The 26,993-nt window shown below is 41.1% G+C and overlaps 1 protein-coding gene across 6 annotated transcripts in view; it reads right to left on the bottom strand.

Moving 5' to 3' along the window:
- LOC121613664 (girdin-like) overlaps window positions 1-26,993 on the bottom strand; it is a 65,980-nt gene that overhangs the window by 38,601 nt on the left and 386 nt on the right. For all 6 annotated transcript variants that reach the window (XM_041947214.1, XM_041947209.1, XM_041947213.1 and 3 more), the window contains exons 3-4: window positions 16,337-16,445; window positions 1,646-1,715 (exon numbers count right to left, since the gene is read on the bottom strand). In XM_041947214.1, coding sequence (XP_041803148.1) covers window positions 1,646-1,715; window positions 16,337-16,445 — 179 coding nt within the window. The remainder of the gene's footprint in view (window positions 1-1,645; window positions 1,716-16,336; window positions 16,446-26,993) is intronic.

Raw genomic sequence — 26,993 nt, 5'->3', positions numbered from 1 at the left:
TTTGGTCTTAAATTATGAAAATCTGCTTTCACTGTTAATTAAGCAGGCCAGAGGTAGCTGTTTTGTTTTAATCTCAACAACCAAGTTATGCTGGCATGGAACAGAAAACAGAATGGCACACACAAATGTGCGTGTGCTCACTGCAGCCTTATTGTTCGCTTATTTACCCTTCATGCCTGTGAAAATTAAAGAGGTAGCCGTGACCAGTGAAAAGTGATGAAAACCCCCAAATAACGGCAATGGCTATGGTGACAGTGTGACAAAGGCAGCTGAGGGAGGACAGGGATTAGAAACCATTTCATCTGCTTAAAAAGCTAGAGATATCCTTCAACAAGCTCTGCCAGTTGAGCCTGGAAACAAATCTCTTTGAAGAGTGGATGATTATATTTGCAGAGATGTACACAAAGGCTATGAATATTTGTGCTCTAAAATTAAAAACAACCAATCCAATGACCTTCTAGCAGTTTTAGCAAAAAGTTTTACAGTGGGGACTTTCGTGCCTGGGCGAGGGCTGGAAGGCAAGTATTTTTTCATCATATAGTCCTCCTTCTATTTTCATAGCCAGCACACCATGAACTTAAATGATGGCTCTCCTCTGTGGCTTCATCAAGGTCACATTGAAATATCAAGTAGCACTCGAGGGCTACAGAGGTCAAGCCGCTCAAAAATGTTTTCATGAAACACTTGACACTGCACTACAGTTGTTTGAAGGCTGTTCAAACATATCAAATAGCATGGCTGGGTGCAGGAGGTCAAAGCTTCACTAAAAAAATAGTACAGCATAGTTTAACACTTCAGGTGGTAGGTGTCTGCAGATTTGGCCTGTCTTCTTTTCTCTGTCTTCTTCGTTGAGACATTTTTTTGTTGTGATTTACTTTTAATTGTTCTTGTAAAGACAGAGTGCCGCTATTAAATGATGTCAGTGTTTTATAACCAGGCTCGACATCACAGGATAGTGTGACCAATCAATTTGTCTGATGGCAGAAGTATAATTATGCTGCTCACTCTTAGAAATTCATTTGAAAAAGTTAGAAAATGATTAATTAATCTTTTCTAGTACGTTTTCTAGTATGCGCCATAGAGGGTTAGATAAACCAGCGGTCTGGTCTATTGGTGAAAACCAAGTCTAACTGCATCATGACCAAAAATGTTAATATTCTTCATCTGTTTGTTTCCCATCAACTCAACAACAAAATCAGCATTTTTCACTCTCTTCTATTAAGTCCCCTTTAATTCATGTCCAATGCTTCATAGTGTAGGTTAATGAATAATGGTCAGATAGAAAGCTTATTATTGAGCACATGGAGAAGCAAAGAAAAGAAGTGGCTGGAAAATGAAATCTACAGGCAGAGAGAAAGTCACTTCAAACAAAGCAACTGGTAATTAAAACAGGTCTATTGTTGCATTCTAATTAGGCGACAAAAGGACTGCAAGATTGCATGTGTCCTCCTTGTGAACTGTATGCACGATTGTGACTGCAATCCCATTGACTCAACCACAGGAATGTCTAAGTGCAGGTATGAATCATTGTGTATTTCTCTTAGGTTTAAGGGCCAAGAGCACTCAAATTAAAAGCTGCAAAGCACTCGTCAAATATTAGTCTGTATAATGTTGTGGTTGTATTGTTTAATACATTGACACCTACCAGAGAGAGGGTTCCGGCCCAGTATCAGCACGTTTGGCAAAGGCATCATCACCAGCTGCTGGAGAGTTTCCTGTTACACAAAGAAATGAAAACATATTTAGCATTTAAAAAAGAATTATGGATATGAAAATGAAGAGGTACACTTTGCACAACCACAACTAAGCCCAAATAACTTCATTCCTTATTAGTGTTGGATGTTGCCACCACATTTTACTGTCGAAGTAAATGCAATACAATTAGTGCTGGTCAAAATAAGAGCCCACAATGAAAATATTGTTGCCTTCCACATGTGTACTTAAGCTACTTAAGCTAAGAGAGCAGAGGTTTTCGTTGCACATCCCCATTTGAGACAGCTTTCAGCAGTACAGTAAGAATATAACACGATAACAACGATGCTCAAGGTTTTTGACAGTGTGAAAGGCTGCAGGGATTAGACATTAATATCATCCCCAATCAAAAACAGTAAAAAGCCAGGGGAGGTGTGTGTGTGTGTGTGTGTGTGTGTGTGTGTGTGTGTGTGTGTTTGGGAGATTATTCAAGTGACAGTGGTATCTATGTTGGTTAAATTGCTGGTGTGGGTTTTGCCACAGGGGCCCCTCCATTCACATGTCAATCATGAAAACCAAAATGAAACCATGAGCTGCAATTTACAGCACTCATGTAGAAACATGCACCGCTGTGTACATGTACGTACACATATACATACTGACACACAGTGGGCAAAGGATGGGCAGAGTGCAATAGCGCAAAAACAAGCTCCTCGCAACAACAATTTAATTACGCTCATGTTTTTATATAATTATATTGCCTAATCTTTGCCCTAACTAACATGTAGTGTATCCATTAAAAAACAGGAGTCATTTGCTACAGTGATGCATCATAAATTGCACATGGAGGCTATGAATGATGAACAGCCTGCCAAAATATTTTCATAGTCCCAACCCATAGGGCAGTATAAACCAAGTTCAAAACACAGATGTGTTGAAAAGGAAGGCCAGTTTCTTTAAGCAGAAAGAACGTGATGGTCAGCTAACTTAAATATTTCATGTCTACAAGGTGGCTGAGAGTAGTATGGACTCATCTGACCCGACGGTTTGAATATTCTATGCAGGTTACTGCTGATGTAATGGCAAAGAGGCTTATATAAGTAAGGAGTTTTGGTAAAGCCCCCCACCTCCCTCCATAACCATCTGTCCTATACATATTGCATTACCTCATCGAGGAGGTAAAGGGGAGAGCAGGAAATCTGACATGTGGTGGTTATGACTGAATAAAAATAAAGCCACATCTGTGTTACTTTGAAGCGTTCTCCAAATAATAAATAATAATCAAATAATCAAGCAACTAAGTTGACCTGGAACTGATGACTTCGAAGCTGTATACCTAACATAGCCATTGCTAATGCCAAGTCAGGATATTCTTTATGTGTCATAGCTCTATCTACAAGCAACATATTATCTGTCTCACTGATCTGCAAAAAGATGCAGAGCAATTCTCTTTGTCTGAGATTTGGCACCTAACCTTGAATGAATGAGCCTCTGTCTCCAAAAGTAGTGTGATAAGCCCTGAACCTGATCAGTACAATATGGTCAATCTTACTATAACCATGCATATACATCAATGCAAACATCTGAAAATGTTTTTGTTTAAGCGTTAGCATTGCATTATTCCTCCTGAGGTTTTCTTCAACATCACAACTCAGCTCCTCTTTTCTCCCATATGCCCTGTTGTACACAATATGCTTGTTGTTTGAAGAACCTCCATGTGCCATTGTTTCTCCATGTCAAAGGAAATTTATTCAGTACAGTTGCAAACACAACTTCTGCTATATCCTCCTTATCAGAGCTTGCAGCAGAGGCGACTGACACCTGTGGTCATATAAACCTTTTGTTCACTGTTTGATTTGATGCAGAGACCAAAAAAACATTGGTTTACAAAGGAAGATGTGGAGAATGGGGTGGCAGATTTCCAGTGCATCACTCACATATGGTGTCAAGCAGATAGTAGGACAGAGTCTGACAGACAAACAAGGAGCTGCAACCATATACTATATATCATACTGTGCTGTAAAGTGTATTTATATAATTTTTATTATTATGTCTTATTTTATCCTGTGTTGATGATGGTGGGTCCAGTTTTGCAGTTTACTAATGGGGTGGGAATTCATATAATGTGTGTGGCAAGGTACATGCTCATTTGCACAAACAGGTGATGTTGCCTGTTACTCAGTATGGGGCCAAGATGAACATATTTATTTTTACATAAAAACAAATGTAGTTTTGTAGGTGCTAATGAATAAATGTATTCAAGAGGAGACCAAAATCACGAGGAACAGACCCATGTTTTAACCTCCAAAACACATGAGGAGCTTATATTACTTAAGGTGAAGGTCAAAGTTTGGGTCACGCTGATGGTCTGTCACAGTCATTAGGTTAGGAGCGTGATTGCTATGGTTTTTTTGGTCGGTCGTGATAAGAGCACTGACCCCAACCGCCCTGTCTGTCTTTCTCCCTGTTTACACTGGTGAGCATGCAAGGAGAGAGGTTGTGGTGTGTTAGGATTATATCCTCAACAAAATAGCCAGTCAAACTTCAGTCATCTGAAAATAAATCAGACTATTACCTTTTCAGATATGCAATTAAGATCTTGTATTCAAAGTGGACTACACTAGTCTCAGCCTTTAATCACAAAAATCTGCTCTACCAGCAAAGCAATGTAATATCAACCAAATGTTTTATAAATGCATAGACATCAGCAAATATGTTAAAGCGAAAAGCAACACTGACAATAATTGAACAAGTATAATAACATTATATGGTGACCCTGATACCAATGATGACTAATATCAGGCGGCTCCAGTCAGAAATGACCAACAGCCATACTGTCTGAAGAGACAGATTGACTCAACAAGCGTCAGACAGAATAATCAGCGTAGCTCAGGCAGCCACAGCTGGTGTCTCACAGAGAGGCATTTGGTGCGCCTGACAGACAATCCACCATGCAGAACTCATGACAGCCGCTTTGGGCAGAATCAGGCAAGACTTGAAAAGGCCAAAGAAACAAAAATCTACATCATCAAAGAAGACTTTCGAGCCTAGAGTCACCCTGATATCTAAAGTTTTATGACAAGTTGTGTCTTCTTTTGAAATTTCTTTTCATAATATTGCAAGACAAAAATTCTTGACAAACTTGTCTTTTTCTTCTTAAAGGACAAAACACGAGCAGAAGAGCGCACATTTTGCAGGCTTGTGCAAACTGCTAATTGTGATTTTAGCTGAGTCACAGCAGACAGAACTCCAATTGGGTCTTTAGTTTGGTAACAACACAGAAAACGCACGCACACTTTTCTCCTTCTCCGTGACCATCTGTCCCACTTCTGACCACTGCTGCCCATCAACACACGCTCACACCTGTCCCCTTCAATGGCAGCATGTGTTTGCTGTGCAAGCACAACATTTCAGACTGCGCTTTTTACTGTCATTCTCTTTTTTCATACCACCCGACCACAATTTAATGACAACTCAGTTTATCCCTACGGTTCAGACTTCTAGGGATTCAAGCATCTATCTTTTACTGAACAGAAGTACAAGGCACAATTATGGCAAAGGCTCAGATCCTGTGTACGTATCACTTTTACACAGACAGACAGATGCTGTACTTTTGGCACTCCTGTTCCACCCCAATGATTAACTGATTTCCCCTCTTTTAAGTTAAAGCACATACAAAGGAATGATCTGGATTGAGCAGTCATGAGTTTAGCACAATACAACACTATGCCTATTCAACACCACTTTTCCTCCCTTTCCTTCTTTTCTCAAAGGTCCATTGAACTGGTCTTTTAAGTAGGACTATGTCTTTCCTGGCAAGTACAACCGACTTTATTTGCATTATGTTGATGAAATAAATGAATGAATGGATGAACTAATGGATGCACCGCTAATACAGCACCTTAAGTATGCTGCTAGTTTAATAGTGTATGTATATAAATTACTGTATTTTTGAGAGATGTGGGTGATAACATGCTTTGGGGATTTGCTGCAGGCTAATAAACTAGAGTAGACTAATATGGCTCTTGGAATAGCAGGCGAAGGCTTAGCTCTCATCCATAAAACATGATGGAAACTGCAGGAGAGAGACCAGCCACTACCCTGATCATGTCATGGCGATGTGCTACAAACACTGACAGGCATGCACGTGCACACACATGCTCACACAGCTTTAAAATGTAAAGCTTTCTCTGCCTCACTTTAGCTGCGACAGCAGAAGCATCTTTGGCTCAGTCACTGTGTCACTCTCCAATATGCACTAATCACATCCAATGCACACATGGGGAACAGAAATAGTCATTTGAATTTTCAAAAGAGACAATATTCACAGAGAGAGGGAGTGAGTGATGATGGAAAAAATTGGAGGGGTGGACAGAGAAAAAAGACAAATAGAGAGGGAGAGGGAAGACAGAGAGATGCAGCTTTGATTCCATCACTTCTCACTCCAGGCACGCATGATTGAGCTGCCTCCTCCTCTTCTCAACAACCCCCCCAATCCCCGTATCCTGACACTACATTGCTGTGTTATTGATTCCAGCAGGATTCACAGCTCCTCAACACTGGCTCATCTTCCATCCCACAGAGACATTTAGACAGACTGATAGAATGAGGCGCCGGTTAAAGGGGAGCTGGTCAAACACAATGGAATTTACTCATCCAATATATTTTGTCTGTGTGCACCGATGTGCACAGAGATGAAGTATTGGGCATGTATTTTTAAGTATTCCTGAGCAGAGCAATAAAATCTTCAAGTTAGCTCAGCAGGTCTGTTAAGAATGGATACCCTTTAATAAACAGATCTGTTTCACCCTCCCTGTGCTGTTGAGACATTTCTTCTAGAATGTTAATCTCTGGCATCCTCTACTCAAACCTAAGCAAAAAATATACTATAGAATACTTTTAAGAGAAAACTATGGTTGTAGACATATAAACCTAATGATTCTGAGCTCTGCATCCTGATCTATTGTCTAGCTAAATGTGGGCTGAATGGACATCTACTGAGATCCTATTCTGCTGATCTGCCAGTAGCCTGGTAGACGATGCCCTCATTCCCAAATGTGCATGTGCACACATACATGCAAGTGCACGCACAAAACTGTACAAGTAATACATGGCGAGGGCCATGCTAAGATAAACAGCGTATGTGCTTTTACAGTGGGTATGCTTGTATGTGTGCAAGTTTGTGTTAGTGTCAGGTTATGAGGTTAGAAATCTGCTGTGTTTCTCTATGACAGGAGCCCTGTCTGTTACACACACATACACCTTCCTGCAACTCCTCCCCATCCATCCACCCAAGCACAAGTTCCGCTACCGGCACAGCTTTAACAGGGGACTAATTGTGCTGCTTCTCTGTGTCTGTGTGTCTGTGTCTGCGCATGCACACATGTGCGTATAAATGCTGCCTGAACCCTGAGAGCCTGAATCACACCCATTCTGCAGACATGGAGCGTTACCATAGAAACGACAAGATGGGTTTATTCTCCCTATGCCACACACACACACACACACACACACACACACACACACACACACACACACACACACACACACACACACACACACACACACACACACACACACACACACACACACACACACACACACACACACACACACACACACACACACACACACGGCACTGCAGACTTCTCCCCTGCTGAAAAATTGCAAAGATTATGAACTTGAAAAGGTTATTACCACCAACAATAGGAAGGAGCATGCCTCCTCTTTCTCTCACAGTGCACCCACACACAGACTTACTAACACACAAACCACTTAACACCAGATCTCAATACATCCCCCTTGAACTGAGCCAATGCAAAGAAAGCTTTTCCTGCTGTTCAACACTGTAATGGACCCATAAGAACATAAAAGAGGTTTGAGCACTGCAGTTCAAGGAGGAAAGCAACATCTCTCGAGCAGATTATTGGATGGACGACTAACGACTCTCTTTCTTCTAAAGCAGGCATGTCAAACTCATTCCATAAAGGGCCGTGTGGCTGCAGGTTTTTGTTCCAACCAAGGAGGAGCACACCAGGCTGGAATCAATTAATCAGTTGGTCTCAGTCTTCAGCTGATAACTAAGTGAACCCTTGATGTAGATTGGTTGGCCTGGTGTGCTCCTCCTTGGTTGGAACAAAAACCTGCAGCCACACGGCCCTTTATGGAATGAGTTTGACATGCCTGTTCTAAAGCATTCGCCCTTATTTAGGTTCAGGATCTAGTTTTAATAGGAAAACAACAATGATCTCAACAGGGGTTGTCTATGGACACAAGCTGGCCACGAGCAGCCAAATTAGGGTTTGATCAACATGGGTAACTCATGATGTTTCTAAACTTAGACCACTTTGAACATATTTAAATCTAGTATCTAATCATTTGTGTACAGAAGATGAAAAAGCCTGATTCCAATGTTAAATCTCCTCAGCTGAGAGTTATTGTTGTTTGATTACCTTGTGGAATACTAACAGGCCAAACAGATTTGGTCACTGATCTTTTTGCTTTTTTTTTTAAATAACTGTCAATGAAGCCCTGCAGAATGACATAAGCACTTGAACTTTAAAAAGGACGAATTATGGAGAATTAAGAATGACTCTGTGCAAGCTGTTCACTAATTCTCATATTATCCCTGGTTATTTGCAAATTTCATTAAAAAAAGAAGCCAAAAAAGCCAATATGCCTGTTGAACTACTAGTTAATCAAATTTGACCCAACCAAAAAAAAAGAAACACCTTAACAGCAGCTCTTGGTTCAGGAGTCACTGAAGAAAAACAGCAAGTCATGGTCTAGTGGCAACCAGATGGACAGATCAGCTCTTACATGAGGAGGAGGAGAGAACAAGCCATTAGTACCCCGTATCTTTTGTTCTCCGCTGTTATCTATCAGCTAGAGTGCTTTTTACAATAGAGCCCTGAGGCTGAACGAGTGGACGGGCTGATCCTGCTGCTCGTCTCAAAGGTGGAGGCAGGTGGGTTTGGGAAGACTGACCCCTCCACCCATCACCCCAGGCCTCTGCTTCACACTGGCTGGAAAAGTTCACACAATCACACATATGTCGTCCTATGCAATTTTAGGCAAAGCAATTACTACTCTCATTAAGGTGTCATTCAAATAAGGTTTGATTGTTCCTGCTGATTGTTTTGACTATCTACTGATTTCAATTCAGTTTAATTCATAGTACCAAACTTGCAGAATGGCTACAAGTTGTTTTTTGAGTAAATGTGTTTACTTGCTACAACCTGGAATGTACAGTAAAAAGTGGTTGTTTTAATCACTGGGCCTGCTGAGACAACTACTACTACTTTATTTCTTTTTTTAAACTGCTATCAAGATTTGTTATAAATTATCCACAGGCATGATTTGATTTTTTTTAAACCACAGTGCAGTGACTCCTGACACAACCCACATGCTCTAGTTCAGTGATGGAAAACAAGAACCCAGCTTCTAGCTTCCCCTTAATACAGTAACTCTGCTAGTTCCTAAAAATAGCTCCCTTTTAGCATACGGGAACCTACCCTAAATCATAACTGCCACAAATTCCCCTTCACATGTACTCCATCTCACTAGGCACATGCACAAACACAAGTGCTTGCAGAAATGTATGCATACATACTGTATGGGCACGCTGTGTTATTTTGGTAAGCCAATGTTCAGTTCCCACTCAAGGCTGTGATTATATGATGCGATTGGTGAGTGGTTCTGGGTGTAAACGGGAATACTTCTCAACATGAAGGCCTTGAAAGCTCGAAAACAGAGGGGATGACTGTGTACAAATATGTCTCAGAGTGAGTAAGGGCTTGTTTATAGCAAGCAGCTAACTAAAAAGTCAGTGAAAAGAACAGTTACTGGCATAATTCCACGCTGTTGTTTGTGATCAGAAAAAAAATAAAAAGTATGAAATCTATTTAGCTTTGATTTAAACATACCAATTTCCCTTGAATAGGATGTGTTACTGTTTTTCATCAGGTTGAATCAAACTGTACTGAGCACTTGTAACGCAACAAGCAATGGATAAATGATAGTCCTTATGAATTTCGTCAGGTATGTGATTTGGAACATTACTCATAATTGAAGTAGTCATTTTTTTTCAGCGCAAATCTGCATTTTTTTCTTACTTTGTTGCCAAACTTAATATTCAAAGCTACTTCAAGCACAGGCCTTGGTGTAGGAACAAAGCAGCAAAGAAATACTGCTTAAAAGCTCGAAGTTTATTTTCTAGCTTGAGCAAGAAAGATCACTCGAATTCACATTTGAATAGAATTATATATCCTGACTCAACTCCATTAATAGACATCAGACTTCTGCCTATGCGATTGTTGAAAAACCTAGCTGATTAGCTAGCTGCTACATGATCAACAGGATGAGTGTGTAGCATGTGAGTCTGCATGACAACACACATTTAGCCTGCAGCTCCAAGCACATGCCCTAATAAACTGATTTGTTCATGACTGACGCTGAAAGGAGCAGCAGGACAAGGAGTCAATAAGGAATTCCAGACTTATTAATGAAGATATAGAAAAATTATTTACATATATTTTAGAACAGTATAGAGTATAGCCTTTTAGTTGAGAGTAACAAAAAAAAAACACTTGCTTGAGGCAAAAGCTGTAAAAACAAGGATGGAAAATCATTTTCTCCAGACAAAAACAGCCATCCACAGCTACAGTATGTTGTAGCAGATTATGTGTGCATGTATGCATGTGTCTGTGCAACTCCACTCTGACCCAGTAACAGAGCATCTTTGTGAGGCCTTAGGTCAACAAGAGGAAAAGCCATCCTCTGACGCCACAAACTAGGCAACACTTGAGTAAGCTGAATTCCTGGATTCTCCATCTTAAATGCTTAAATGGGACGGGCATTTGAAGAAACGTTAGAATAACACATGATAATTCATAGTATTTTAGAAGAAAAAAGCTTGTTAATGTCAGTAATTAAACAAGCGTGTTTTCTCAGCATGGCAGAAAAGGCAAGGGAGTGAGACAGCCACGTCATCTCAAAGGTTTAACCCTTATTAAGGTTTAATGCCAGCAGCGAGGGTGTAGATTGTAATGGTGTGAACTTACAAACTTTTGAAGCCTGGGTTTGAAATCCGAGTACTGAATATTCATTACGTAAAGAGCAAAGGGAACAAGAGGTTTAAACTCTGTGCTGAAATGCTCACAAAAATGTTTTTCTGTAACGACTGAAAACTTCCTTTCAGTGTGACCCGGACCATCAAAATACTGTCAGGCTGGTCTTAATTTATCTTACAACAGACACCTAAAGAAGGCCTGATAACCTATTCCACATTACCTATACTCAAAGTCCTGCCCAACCTTGCAAAGCTTTGGGACCAGGCCTGCTCGGCATGAATGGTGGCCTCTGTTACCCTCTAAACAGTCAAAACAGAGCTCCTGGCCTTCACGCCACACCCCAAACCAAAGCAGTGGCAAAGAGAGGACAGAAGTGCTCTTATTTCCAAAAGCCTTTTAAGGATGGAAGCAGAGAAAAATGTGGCTTTAACAGCAATGCACAACAGCCTGCATTCAAACAACATTTATTTACATCCACTGGAGCTTACAGATTTTTCTAATAACCAAATTACCAATTTTCAATCACTGGAAAAAAAGGCATCATCCCTCCCATCAGTTTCAATGAGTAGTTTTGACATTGAATGGCACCAGATGCTCTCAGAGCCCGATTTTGATAAACCAGGATAAAGGGATTCACTGAGCAAGCTTTGAGAAAAGACAGTAAAAGAACAAAGAATTTAGTTCAGCTGGCTGAGGCTCCATATTACATCCCGCTTAAGAATGCCAAACCAAGGCCACTAAATTAAAAAGAGGCCCAGCATATATTTGGACTGACTGCCAGAGACAGTGGACTCTGTACAGAAAAGACCAAACAGCTGGAAAAGTTAATATCCCACTCCGGAAACAGAAATGCGATAATTGCTAGCATGAACATTTACTCTCACTAACAGTTAGGAAATATTGCAATCATCAGGTCTGCATCTATGCAACATGCATCCTTAAGGACAAGCACACACACACTTACAGCTGTTCAGGCTTGATCTGTTCGCCAGATTCTGAAATCAAAGTCCAAAGCCTGTCTAGACATTGACCTCCTCCTACACAGTCTACTCTATCAGAACAATCTCTCTCTCTCTCACTCACACACACACACACACGCACGCACACGCACACACACACAATATATACATATATACACTGTATATAAGAGAAATGAAAACCATTATTATTGTAATTCTTGTCTTGTGCCAATTGGAGTTTCATAACTTCTGCACAAAGTCAATGTCCATGCGTCTCCCATGTGGAAAATGACACACACATCTACACATTACATCTGGAGCAGAAGTGAAGGGGCAGGAAGGGAAGTGGAAAATTAGTGAAGGCCAGGGATGGGGGAGGAGAACAGTCCTCAACTGCCCGCCTGTGATGGTTCAAAAAGGTTAATGAATTAGCCATCTCTCGACCCCAGAGGATTCTTTGGCGAGTCAGCAAGGGCTCCAATTCAATAAAGTCTCCCCTCCTTCTTCCTCCCAATGAAATACAGAGATTCCATAGAAGCAACAACACGTCTAAGTGCATAGGTGTTTAAAAAGCATCACTGACAGAATTCAGATCGTGTTAATGCAGCCCTTTGAGGTTTCTTCTCTTATACTTCAATGAAGAAAACATACTGACTCTTTGCTTTGCTGACATACAATGGTTTCTGACTGATCCTGATCAAAGATTCCTGGAAAAATTTAATGTAATTAAAAGAGTCTGAAATGAGATCAATTTATTGAATCAAAGGAACCAACCAAGCATACAAGGCCTCCACTCACTCCAAGTCCTCTTTCAAAGTGCTGAGTAGTACAGTAAATTGAAAACCTGCTACGTCCATTAGCCTACGACCTGAATGGTTCTGTTTTCATCCATATGTCTCAGGAAATCTGAAACCAGCAATTGACTAAACAACCACAGGAAAAGAAGATCGCCACAAATCATACCTCAACCCCAATTTTCCTCCTCATCACCCTAATAAAAACTGGTTGATTTTGACTTTTGACTGAGCAGACACCAAGAAATGAGAGTAGGAACAGTGTGATCCTTAAGTATTTAGACAATGACGCATTTTCTGCTGTTTTTTGGCTCTGTCTTCCAGCACATTTGATTTGTGTTGAAACAAACACACTAGTGTTCATCTTCAAGGGTGTTTAAGATGTGGCTGAACAATGTGGACATGGACATGTAGCCATTTTTATACACTGCCTCTCCGAATTTCTGACGAGCACAGCAGAAAGGACACAACAGGACAGGGGCTCAGTGCTCACAGCTGACAAGTCAGTAATCTAATCCCCTAATCATTGCTTCAATTCCAATCTACTGAGCTTGAGTACAGAGCCGAAACTACAAAAGATAGATGATCCCATGTACACAAGGCAGCCATTTTATTTTTTGTAAGAAACACATATCACACAGCCTGGTTTTTGTCTAAAATACACACTAATATGTCCACTTCAACACACATCTTATTACCAGCTCACTGAGTGACTTTTAGTGGCTGGTTATGCCCCTGAAAGGCCATCAAGAGGAGAGACGGACACAGAGCAAGGACAGCAAGGAGCTATGGGCGCTTTTTAACATGTAGGTGGTCTCTGTGTGGCAGAGCCTGCAGACACAAGTGGCCAAACAATAGCATGACCAGGAGGTCAACAGAGCGCTGCAAGGACAAACAGAGGATTAAAGAAACATCGTAGACGAACAAGAGTGTCATTGTAGTCTTACATTGTCCTCCTAAAGCTGAAACAACTTACACACCGGTATATGCAGTAATGCCAGCAAAAACACTCACTTACATTGTGATGCAGATTAATTAATACTGAAAATTAGTAAATTGCAGCCCTATTCTGAAATCTATTCATCAAAAGTAAAACTTCTAAAAAAGGACTAAAAATGCAAGACGAAATTGTGCAGATGGACTAGATTTTACAATGTTTTTGCCATGTACAAATCTTCTCCGTGACAAAAAATACATAGCATTTCATAGTTTCAGCAATGCTTTCTTTTTGATAATAAAAGGTGAGTAGTATTGTGTAGACATGCTGTATGAGGATGGTGAAGATGCAGCATGTGTCTCGTCACTAACCGAGTGATCCACATGCCCCTAGGTAATGTCCTTAACCCTTCCCGTCATCTCATCATCCACCGACTCTGCTGGCCACTACTTAACCCCAGCAGCCACTGACTGTGAGACAGATAATTCTGCTAGCCATTTGAGGCGGCCTAGTGGAGCTTTTGTAGGCTTATAACTTCAAAGTCTACACAATAGGCTGATTGTTTAAATAAGATGACTGGGGAAGGTTAACAGGATGTTTAGAACCAAGGCAAACCAGATCTAACAAAGCTCTTCACCAATAAGTGACACTCTCCACTTGATTTCTGGGGCAAAATAAAAGATGGAACTTCAGACAGTGAAGAAGCAGATTTATCTAAATACTTAAAAACAACAACCTTAATAAGTGTTCTGTTGCTTTCCAACACCACTGAGTTACAGAGAAAATAATTAGATGCAGAAAAACGTAGGCCTTAAAATTTACTGCCTCTTCATTTCATACGTTATTTGAATAACACCAAATGATATGATAAGTGCCTTTACACAGCCTTTGCACAGCCACAGCCCCTAAGGATATCGGTCACAGTCCCAAGTCTGAAGTGTGGGAAATCTTTGTCTGTCAGCATGACTGCTTACCCATGATAACATTCCTACAGTCACTGTACTGTCGCAACAGCATGCTGGGTCACGCTCAATTCCTGGTTAGTTGAGACACTATTGCAGCAATGTAGTGAATCATATTCTCTCTGGATTGTTTACATTTGCCAAGATCTGGGGTTAAGAGCTGACACTGTATTTAAGCAATGCTGTATGACTGGAAACTGAAAAAAACCTAAACATTCCAAGTAAACCCAAAGAACTGCACAATTGTAACCATGTTTCTTTTGATTTTAGTTGAAAATACAGTGCTCTGTAGAATAACAGCGCATATTGTTAATGTAGACACCTGACATTTCAAAATGACCCAACGATAAGCATAAGTGGCATAATATGGTATGATAATGTCACGATAATACACTGTCCAAGATATTACATTAATTTGTACAATACAGACAAACTAGGACCGTGTGCTATCAAGTCCAGCCACGCTTATGGTTTCACCATTTAAACAGGATTCAAAGGGGTCAGTTAGACAGCTCAAGATCTCAGGTCATGTTCAGACCTACTTTAACGTATCTAAATTTATTCAGATTTATTCATCATAGAGTGTTTAGATCCATCTGAAAATTAGAAATTTTGTGCACTGCTAAGTGGAGAAAAATACACATTTACACTGAACCGTACAGAGTGAGATGGATTATAGATTAGGATTACACTGGCTATTTGGCATCCTATCCTAGCCTCGGATATGGGCTACAAAACCTTGTCCGAGTTCTTTGACACAGGAAAATCAACCACGTAGCATGCTATTTGTGCATACTGCAAAATGGTCATAAGATGGTTCAGGACACGTGTGTACAAATGTAGTACGAGCACAATATTTGCTCGATTACTCATATATCAAAGCATCATTCCCACCAGGATTAACATCTTTCCAATTGTGATCACATCACCAAATTTGCACTGAAGTGCTGCGTGTGAGAAGTGTGGGGCTCATTTTCTGATATCCTGTTATCAAGCATTTGTCATAGTTCCTTCATCTTTTACTCCCCCACTCTCCCTCCTCAACTTTCTCTTCAGCCCATTGGAGTCATAGGAAGTCTCTCCCTTCAGTCGAAGTAACGATTAACTGTGGTAAGAGTGACATTTTCGGGGCCTGATGATCTGATACCGTGCTAAGCGGTAAACACACTGACTGAACATGGGATAACATATTCACATCTATCTGACTAAAGCTTCCACAATCTGTCTTGTAGGCATTAAGATAACACTGAGCTGCTTTTTTTGTCATTTTGTCTTTCTGGGACTTCTGAGACAAACTTGAGACTGAAATATCAGCATCATCATCCAAGAGAGAAAAGGCTGCACCAGATAATTTTTGAGAATAAAAACGGAAAGTAAATTAATTGAATGATTCATCAGAGTAAGCGGAAGAGGCAGATCAGTGGCTTCGTGTGTCTCACATTCCCGATGTCTCTGTATATTTATTGGGCAATCTCTGACATCTGGATGGGGGTCACAGTACCACATCACACGCAGTCACACACAGACACATCTGCAAATATATCTCTGTTTATACTGCCAAGACTTCATGTGGCATGTGCTTGTGAGGACACATTCAATACTGTGTGTATGCAAGTGAAAGCTGTGCTGTCTGATTGCATTTTTTGCACTGTAACCTGAGGGGTTAAAACTTGCTGTTTGAATGCGGGCCACCCCAGCTCAGGCATAAGAGAACATGGGAACAGAGTGTACCTTTAAGAGTTTACCTTCAGCCCAGGCCAAGAACATGCTTCTTCATCGTGATTTTGACCCATATCAATAGATCCACTTTGATAAGATAAGTCCAAAAAAAACATCACCTCAACATTGATACTGTTGATCGAGCAAAAAAAGAAACAAGCGATATCTGACTCCGCAGCTTGTTCAGCAAAGGAAATCTTACCTGATAGTAGGCTTTAATTTGCCTGATGAGAATAGAGAGGTTCTGGATGCGCAATGTGGGGTCATTGTTCACTTTCTTGTTGGTCCTCTGCACCGTGGCCTTTGGATTTCTGTGGGGGGAAAAAAAAAATGCCATACTGTTATTTAATCACTGTTTATAAGATATAGATTATAGTTAACAGTATAGTTAATATAGATTAACTGTCAGTTAAACACCTTTAAAAATAATGTTTCTAAGTGTGTCTCTGGGTTGTCTGAAACATCTGTGTTTCATTTTGACATTTTGCGTTTGGCTAAAAGCATTAGCAGCACAGTGACAGTGCACCCTTGTTCAAGCAGGGCCACCACCATAACCATGTTAAAGAAGCCACAGACAAGAGAATCTCACTAGAATGTACTTCAAACTACTGAGAGGATTTCATTAGCATGGTAAAGGGAGTTAACATTAATTTAAGATTAGATATAAGGTGATATATTTCAGCAATTATTTGACCTCTCTAACCATGACCCTATTTATTTTATTTATCTGTCTGAATCAAAGGGAACAAGCATCATCTCAGTGCTTGCAGAATAGTGTGTTTATCTGTCTGTGTGTTGCCCAAAGGACATTAGAAGGAGCATGCACCATGACTGATGTTATCACGGGTGTCAACATGTTCTAGTGAGCCTCATAGACATTCCACAAATTCAAACACTACCACCTCCCCAGCTGCTGTTATCTACAACAATGCAAACTACCATTTGCATATCTATGGAAATTAAAATATCAAACCTCATTTCATCTCGCACCTCCTTCTAAACCACATTTACTGACAATATAATTGCTCTAACTAACTAGTGCAAAAAGAGTTACCTGACAATTTGTGTGTCTGTCTTTCTGACTGTTTGGAATGCTTGACATGCCAACCATCTCACACATGAGTACTAATAAGAAAATCCATGCATTTGTCAGCTAATTACTTTCCCATGTTTTATCTGGAAAGTTATCTAGTTAGGGCTTCTTAACTGCTACCTTTGACAGCATGAGCAGCGTTGATTAAAAACTTGCTGAAAGGGCAGTTTTTGAATACTTATGAGTTTAAAGTAAAACAGATCAACACTGTGCAAGACCTGAGGCCTTAATGGGATATCTACCAATCCCCTGAGGGAAGTTCCTATTTTCTAGACAGAACAGAGGTTGTGACAACCCAGGAACCCTAGAGTTGATATAGTTTCACTACATAGCAGAGTGGACACTTGCTGTCATATTTCGCTGGCTTCAAATTCTTTGTATCTGTGTATGACAGTGGAATTTAACATTCACGCTTATCTCTTAGTACAAGGAATCTGGGTTCAAAAGAGTAATGAAACAACGAAAGAGGACCGTTCTTAAGAACTTTAAACTTAGCCTATCCTACAGTTGAATTGCTGTTTTATCTCCCAGGGTTGATTGTGTAACGTCAGCACAAGGGGAAGGCATACTGTCCTTCAGTAAGCTCAGCTGTAGTTGTCTTATCTCCCAGTAGATCCCCTAATAAATGTTCTTATCAATTTCATCATGTATTAGATATGATTCTACAATTTTACTGCCTGTGTCGTTAAGTCTGACAGGTCCCCAGGTAAAACAAAATTACAAGATTAAAGGCCTATTTCTGTCTTAAGTTGAGGTAAACAAAAAAAAAAAAATTTAAGAATTTATAGTACTCTAAATTATGCTGACATGCTCTTACGTCAACAGCACATATATTACCACATCCGAAAACATAATGTTGAATTTGTAGTAAAAAAAATAAGTAGCAACATAATTTGTTTGGGCACACTGGGGGCACAACATTTTGACAATGTCATCCATCATCTACATGTACAGCCCAAGAGGGAAGAGTAGTAAAATCCCACACACCCTCCCTCAAAGAAACTAAACCAATAATTAATTTATGATACATTTGCCTTTTCTGGGAAAACAACACTTGTACTTGAGATTTTTAGAGCCTTATATCAACACTGTTAAAGAGCAGCTCTCTTTTTCATGATATGCACTCCAGACTTCAAAGCATGAACATTGCATGACCTATATATGGGGGTCAACATGCCTTGAGTAGGGGGGAGGATAGTCCTGGCTGCTTATGAATGTATGCATGCATGCATGCATCTAGTGTGTAGCACATGTGTAGTCATGCATGTGCCTGCATCTGTGCTCCTGCACTGAAGAATAGTGCAGTCATGTTTGTGTCTGTGTGGGTGAACAAGTCAATATAGCTTCATCCAAAATGGCACAAAACCAGCATATATGTATGTCTTGTTCTATTTGAGAGAGAGGGTCAAAGGTGAAGAATTCTTTATCATTCTCAAGGACACTCAGCCAGGTGGACACTTGCAGACTCAGGGGACTTCTGGTTGAATGGCATCTGCCTAATCACTAGACCATGCTAGGTCTGCCCTGTTTCTCAGTTCAACATGCATCTATTTCACATAAATCCAAACCATAGGAACCTGCTTCATAACCAGGAATATACAGTAAATATCTCAATTTACTAAGCATCAATTTCCTCAAATTTACATCAATGAAAAAATAGTGTCTTAATCTTTTAAATGTGCTTGTTGCAGTATGTTTTTATTAACTCTAAAATAATATTTTAATAAACAACATTAAAAAGGCAGAATGCTGTCTGTTAAATCACCCGGCTGCAGTGAAGATGTGTTAATTAGCCTTTTGATCAGCCTCCACCCTGATACACACATCCACACACACACACACACACACACACACACACACAATCATGCTAATCCGAAGGACACAGGGTTCTTTTTAATACTGGTTTAAATGAACAGTCATGTGACCTCCCCATCTCTCCCCCTCCCCACACACTCAGCCCCTTTTGAGGTCCATAGTAGGGGGTCTATTTAACCCGTTAATTAAAAAGCACAGAGGAGGCTGTAATCCTGTCAGGGCGAGGAGGGTGATGTGGTGAATGAGGTGTGTGTGTGTGTGTGTGAGTGTGAGAGAGAGAGAGAGAGAGAGAGAGAGAGAGAGAGAGAGAGAGAGAGAGAGAGAGAGAGAGAGAGAGGAAACGTTTGCCCATTCACACATTCCATCACCATCAGAGTCGACCAAGAACATGGCGGCCACAACAACATGACCATGACACCACACAATCCATCCCTTGTTTCTTTGGCTTCGTCTCTGATGCCACACAGACAAGCACGTGACAGGACAGCACCCCCCATAGATCGGCAGGCGAATAAGTACAAGGACTTAGACCGGCAACGGGGGTCAAATATCCCACTTATTGCCTCCCACCCAGTTCCTGCTGATACAATAAAACTAAGACTTTAAATAGACAAACAGATCAGGGATAGACAGGCAGAAAGCCAGATAAGCAGCTAGCAAGGCAGACAACTAGTGAGCTAGTCAGCCAGACGGCCAGTCAATAAGCTGGTCTGTCGGTGCTGTCGATAGGCACTGCAACCTTATGTAGAGCCTGGGGCCACAGGGCTTTCTCCTCTCATCTCCTGGCTTTGATTGGCTGGGTAAGTTAGGGAGTAGTGTTAACCTATATATGACAGGCTACATTACAGTCAGCATGGGCAGCCAGGCACATGCTCTCACACTCACACTCACACACACACACAAAATAGGCTAAATGCACGCACACAAAGAGAAAAAAAGAAGGCTACATTGGGCCATGTGCTCATCATAGAGCTTATGAGCTGTACAGTCCAAACACAGCAGGGGAATGTATGTGTGTTGGTGCCTGTGTGACACACACACACACACACACACACACACACACACACACACACACACACACACACACACACACACACACACACACACACACACACACACACACACACACACACACACACAGTTCAATTCAGGATAATTCTACGGGTCTGTTTCAGTAGTGCCGGGTTCAGACGACCCAGTGCGTCTTGTCTGTTAATATGGTCACTGTGTCATATTAGCCAGTTAGAAAGTTATAAATTCTTGCCATGACTTGTGCCAGAGACATGACACAATATATGTTGGTTCCCACCAATAGCTTGGTGCTAAGGACCAACTTCCAGGAAAAAGAATGCAAATAAACAATGGCTGTCAGTTCAGAAAAAGCTACAAAGGAAGGAAAAAGGAACACTGTGACCTTTTCTGTGTTTCAAAGTTCCACCTCATAGCACCAATAACATCATTCCTATTTGTTTTGCCATGTTTACAGCTGTGCACAGAAGAGCGCTCTGTGCTTGTGTTGTCTAGTTGAGGAGTCAGTCATGGACAGCAAAACAAAAAAGTCTGTCGGGATGTCATGAGGTACCCCACATGTGGCATTGGTTGTCATCCATGATGATACCCAGCATGGAATAAACAACCATTATCTTTTGCGACACCAAGACCCAGACAATGGTGGGTACATGGAGTAATTCAAAAGAGTAAAGAGTAGTATAACTTTGTAAATCAAATTAAGAGTACTCAAAGTAGAACCTTAATACAAGCAAATTAACTCTTGTTATAATGAAATCTTGTTAGACTGGAGCGCATGTTAACACACTGACCGCCTTTCCAAATGGATGCTTGTGAGTACAGTAAGCACAAACAGGCAGGCTAACCAGTACTTTTAACAATGCAAGTCATCTCAAACTAGTGAAGAATGATGCAGTGACTTCCACATGTTGCGATGGCACATCCTTCTACTTTCAAATCAGGGCATTAAATACATATATTAGCAGACCACATAAAAATTGCACTGTTTGAAAGAACTGGGTACACAGCATCAACTACCAGTTTGCAATACTGAGAAATTATTGCACATTACTCATTAGTATTGCAGGTACGTCAATATTTTAGATTTTGTTATCATCCAAACCTAATGCTAAAGATTGCTACATCCTATTTCCTCACCCCCCATCCTTTTCCCCTGGGAACTGTAGTATGCAAACACAACAGTGAGGCTCTGACCATTGGTATGTGGTTCTCATCACCCCATTTCCTTGTCTTGGCTTTTCATTGACTTGTTTCTCTCCTGTCTTTGTGTTTCCATAGGGCCTCTTCCCATTCCTCTCTTATGTCACTGTATCCATAGGAACTGCAGCTAAACTCAATCCTGCCAAGCTGGATGTGATCTGATGCGTGCTTGTAGCATAATGGCTCACAAAATGACTCCAACATGTTGTATATTTCCTTCAGTATATTGTCACAGTCATGCCACACCCACTACTCTGAGTTCCTCATTTGAACAGAAATGCTGTACTTGATCACTGATTAATTCTACTCTGCTGTTAATTCACACTTGTAAGCTGCTGCCAATGTAACTCAACACTTCCTGCAGATGTTTCACAGAAAAGGTCTTTCAGGGAACAGAAGGGATTATGTCCCCTGAGCCACTAAAGGGCCTGTAGTATGAAACAGATGGAGGAAGTGTTGAGTTTGCATTAGCAGCAAACAGAAGCAATAGTAAATTGACACGGAAAATGGGGGCAAAACAAATTTGCTCAAGTATAATCAAATATAAAACAGAGGAGATGGTAAATTCAAAATCAACATCTGTCTCAAACAAAACCTCAGTATCAAGTTCTCTCTTAGTTAAATAAATACAAAAGATGTCAAATTGTTGAGGGCTGTGAATGAATGAAATGCAGAACAACTGACAGGTGAAATGGTAATATGTAGTGCAGCCTAGAAACTGCAACTAATCCTGAGAATAAATCGCTTTAAATGCTGACTACTAAAAGCCAGAATTTCTAGGGCTTAGAAGCTAAGCACAACACTGTGTCTAAAATTCTAAGATGGTCCCTGTGGGGTTTAACATGTCCTTGGTTGTGGGATTTTGAGTGCCCCACATTAACACAGCCTTGTTAAATTTTGTTCTCTCAAGGTCACAGCTGCCGTTTCCTGTCTGACTCGATACACATCCTTTTGCTAGACGACACACAGAGCATGGCAAGATGACTACAAAAGATGCCAGATTAATGTCTAATTCTACACTTTTGATGTGGAATGGTGTGGACCTCACAGTCAATGGATGAACCAAACACTGACACCACAGCAGCAGCTCTGCCTGCCTCCTCTCTCTAGACCTGCTGGAATCCCAACTATGTCTGCTGTAACTAGCCCTAAAGAAAGCCAACAAAGCAGCGACAAGCTGCTCAAAGAAAACAGAGGGGAGTGAGCAGGAGAGGTGTGGCATGGCCAGAAAAGGAGACACACAGATGAAAAGGAAAAAGACTCCAGCAGAAGGAGGGATGGGAGAAAGAGGGGAAGAGTAAGAAGAGGTACAGTCACAGTTGGTGTTGAGACATGATGAGAAAGAGTGACGACAGAAAGAGGGAGACGAATGAGTTGACAGAAGCGCATCCCAATCTGGTGCCATTTTCATTGTTTAATCTAGACTTTGTGCATGGTGTCACCATGGTGGCATGGTAGTGTCCAATACCCATTTAACTCTTGAATCAGTGGTCAATAAAACATGAAAAATCTTTGTTTTCTAACCATTTTATTCAAAAAGGCATATTAAAAGGTCTTTCAGAAATCTTGTTTAAGATCAAACATGTCTTTGGCTTAAACACAACCTTTTTTTCAACCCTTTTTTTCTCCAACAGTTGAGGAGTTTTAAACTGTTCAAAAAAAAAGAAAAAGATGACTGCAACCTTAAAATAAAAAAAACTGGAGAAGCGCTGACTCATACGTTTCATTGTATGTGGCCTTTTCTTGATTCTGTCTGTAATAAAACATTGCCAGATGGTTCTCTAACCTCAGAGTACTCTACTAGAGCACCAAAGCCATAAAAAGCATAGCATGTGCATAAAGTTGAATCCATATGTTAGGATAACAATTAGAGACAGAATCAAATGATGCATCTGATGGTGTGCAACAAAAGAAGAACTGAATCCAGAACAAACACTCGTCATTCAGCGTGATCCCTCCTAACCAAGACTCTTCTACAAAGCTCATTGGTCAAGTTCTGAGTATGTTTGTGTATGTATGATGTGTCGAATAGTCAATGTCATGAAAGGAAGTGATGACAGCAGGAGTGAGGACAACATCCTGTGAGCCTACACAATGGATTTACCGTAATGTGGCCCTGAGAGAATAAAACATGCTTTCAAATCTGCATTCAGTATAAACAGATCCATATTCACTGACTCACAGGTTTATCGTTTTATTAGACAACCACCGGCAGGCACCCATGTCTACATGTTATCTGCAGAAAAAAAATATGATGAGAATGCCAGAAGGTAAAAGTTGCCTTCACATCATTTAATCAATTAATGTGCCGCCATTCAGACAGATTTACAGGCACAAACCTGTCTGAAACTCAAGCCAACAGAGATATTAACCTGATCTTAACAGCATTTTTTTCATCATCAAAACAAGCTTTACATCTCTTCATTTGCACTTTCTTCATCCAAACTGGTAAAAAAAAAAAAAAAAAAAAAACGACTTATTTTCAGGGTTAAAGCTGAGTCACGCAAGTCACAAAATTAAGTTAAGATAACACGTTATGTCGGTCAACATGACAAATGTTGGGTAAGAATCAAACTGGACACAGGAAATCCTCTTTTATTTATATATATATAAATATATATATTCCTGCAAGCATCTATTCAAGTCACATAACTCTGTCCCAATGGCCCGTAGAGGACAGACTGACTGGTTCACCGAACAGGCCAACGATCCAGCACGGGCCCACACGATTGGCAAGACAACAGAGAATTCAACTGGACAGTTGTCACTCTGACAAAAATTTAATTGGCCCCCTCTCACAGAGCGCGAAAACTAATTGGTTTGACAGCACTGAGGAGGAAATCTAATTGGCTAGGTAATGTCAGTCACAAGAGGGCGGGGGGGAGGGGACATGGTGCCATCTGGGTGTCAGCAAACCGTTAGATAATCCTGGGGTCGCTCATCTTCTCTCTCTCTCTCTATGCTCTCCCATGCTGTCCCGTTGACAACTGCTGCCAGCCTGTCTGCCATGTCTGCCATGTCTGCACTAACCATACAGAGACGTTCACACAGCGACACCACAGCTTAAACTACAACAGCTGACTTCACCAGTAGAGATGTTAAGAGCTCAAGTTTCTTCAGCCAGAGTACTGTACGCGTGTGTTTAGGAAAGACGAAGAGAAAATATTAAGTAAATCACTTCAACCATGATTAACAATGGTTTGTATGTGCCCACATTAGAGTATGCTGAGTTTCATCTATTAATGTGTGTACATCTTTGGAGTTTTATCATCCACTCTGGAAGACAAGTATGTTTTTTGGCTGCAGGGAACACTTTCTTCAGGGGGAGTTCACTGCTAAACTGTTTGTGGGTTTTTTTTCAGTGTATACTGAAGTAGCTGCTGTAGCAGCTACTGGCTGGAGGCTAACACCAGCAGAGCCTTTATAGCATGACTGGATCAATCGCAAACACCAGCTAACACTCACTACAATACATTTCAAGCTGTCACAACAGAGGAGGTGGGGAGAAAACAAAATGCGTATGTGAGAGAGTGTTGAGCCCGAGAATTAGTACAAATACAATCCCTGTTAATTATCGCCTACAGTTCTTCAAAAGAAATGGGAAACTTACCTGCAGTCTCTAAGCTACTTTTAATGAGAAAAACAGTGTACGAGGGAGATGGAGAGAGGAAAGGAGGCATTAACACCCATGCAATTGTTCCAGTCAACATACAGCTTCAAATATGAGCAAACTTTGAATGATGCACCACGATTTAAATCCATTTCTGTATTTTAACACTGAATTAACTCATGTCAAGTCTTTGATGGTCTTTTTTAGTTAGCTGGGTCTACTGGAGGTAACCATATAGCGCCGGTAAACTGGGAGAGGGAAGACAAAGAGCAGTCTGACCAACATAACATCTGACCAATACTGTAGGCCCTCTGTGTGGGAGGGTGTCTGGGCAAGACGACTACCAGCAGCTGCCTCCGTCCAAAACAAAACGCACAGAAAAAAAAAAACCCAGATACACATACTCCCACGCAGACACAGGCGCCCTGCAGAAAAGCACACACACATATATAAACACACAGAGCTGACTGTGACTGGCAATCCCTGACATCCTGTCAGGCGATCACTAAGCCAGTCACAGTTCATTTCAGTACGACTCTGGCTGGTCTCTCCAGGAGCACTCAACCCACCACAGAAAATTCCTGGCCAGCTCATTCCATTTACTTGCAGACAGGAATCCTACTGAGTACCTGGTCAAACATTTCAGTCTTAAATTTGTAGAGCTGAGGAGTTGCCATTTGGTTTGGCAAACTGGGGCTTGAATTCGTCTGGAGGTCATCCTCTCTTTGCACATCTTCCCTGTAGTGTTTAAGGTCTTTAACCATTTTGGCAAATCATTTTATGTCTTGCTCACTCCTCCAACCCTCCCCCCTCATATCCCTTCAGGTTGCTTTGCACCATACAACGTCCCAGAAGGGAAAATGCTCTAAAAATACTTCTTGTTCACTGTTTTGTGGGGAAGAGGAAAGTTGTTGTCCAACTGAACCTGCAATGGCATCCCCTAAACACCTTTCTCTTTTGACGTATTCCTCAGCCTAGAGGAGTAGGAGGAGGAAAAACAAGCATGGGAAAGAGAGGTGGAAGAGATAGCTGAAACCTTAAGGTAGGCGGCTTAATGGGGCGATGCAGCTGAGCAGCAGGAGAGGTTGAGGACACACTGGAAGAGGCCAGAGCAGGAGAAGAGGACACCAACGAGAGACCGGAAACAGCCAGTCAGGGTTAATCAGCTCCTCATGCAACACAACAGCTTAACCCTTCTAAACACACGAAGTACTGAGGTACTGTATACCCTGCATACACACATAGAAATACAAAATTGACTTCCCCTTACCACTAATTTCTTGTGAAGTGAAAATCAATTCCGCTGGGAGCAGACCAGGTTGAACGCTCCTTTGACAGGCAGACAAGAGGAGTAAATGCTGACAGTGTGGAGTGTGGCATCAGCGGAAAATCTGAAAAATTGCCCTGCTAGCGGGAAGTAGCAGCCTTAAGCCAGACAAAGGAATGGGAAAATGTCGTCTGCCATGCTATACATTAGGAGGTGACTGGAAAGACGGGCGGGTTTGACATCTCATGCCTCATCTTCTCCAGCATCCACCCTCTCTCACCATCAGGAGATCTGCAAAAGCATCTACTTCCCTTTTAATTGAACAAAAACAAACAAACGTGCGTCTGCGCTGGCCTGCCACATTAAAGAAGGATCTGCATTGCTGTGTAATCTGCATCCAGATTCTGTGCTGCTACCAGCATTACGCCGCTTAAGGCTACTATTTCTAGTTTAATCTACAGCACAGCAGGAAACTTAAGTGCTGTAGCCACCAGGGGCGGGGTGTCTTCAGTCTGCTGCAGATGACAGCCTAGGGTGACTGAAAAAACAGAGCTACTGGAAGTTGTGGAGCTGCTTGCTGCCTCTGTGCTTCAAGGGACCCTAACAATTACTGTCTGCTAAGATTTCTGACAGTGTGACCCATCATTGCCCCCAATACAAGGTCCCTTTGTGGTTAGCCTACATTCACTCCGGCAGACAATTCAAGTGCTGGACAGAGGCTAGATCACAAATTGTAAATATATCTAGCTACTTATCTACCTAATACAAGGGTCTACTTTATTGTGTTTATGGGGTATACCTACATCTATTAACATGATGCATTTGAGGTCCCAAGCAAAGGTCTG

The sequence above is a fragment of the Chelmon rostratus genome, chromosome 11 (assembly GCF_017976325.1).
Source record: "Chelmon rostratus isolate fCheRos1 chromosome 11, fCheRos1.pri, whole genome shotgun sequence".
Classification (NCBI taxonomy): Eukaryota; Metazoa; Chordata; class Actinopteri; order Chaetodontiformes; family Chaetodontidae; genus Chelmon; species Chelmon rostratus.
The sequence above is the reverse complement of the archived record's forward strand: the minus strand, read 5'-3'. Positions and strand labels throughout refer to the sequence as shown.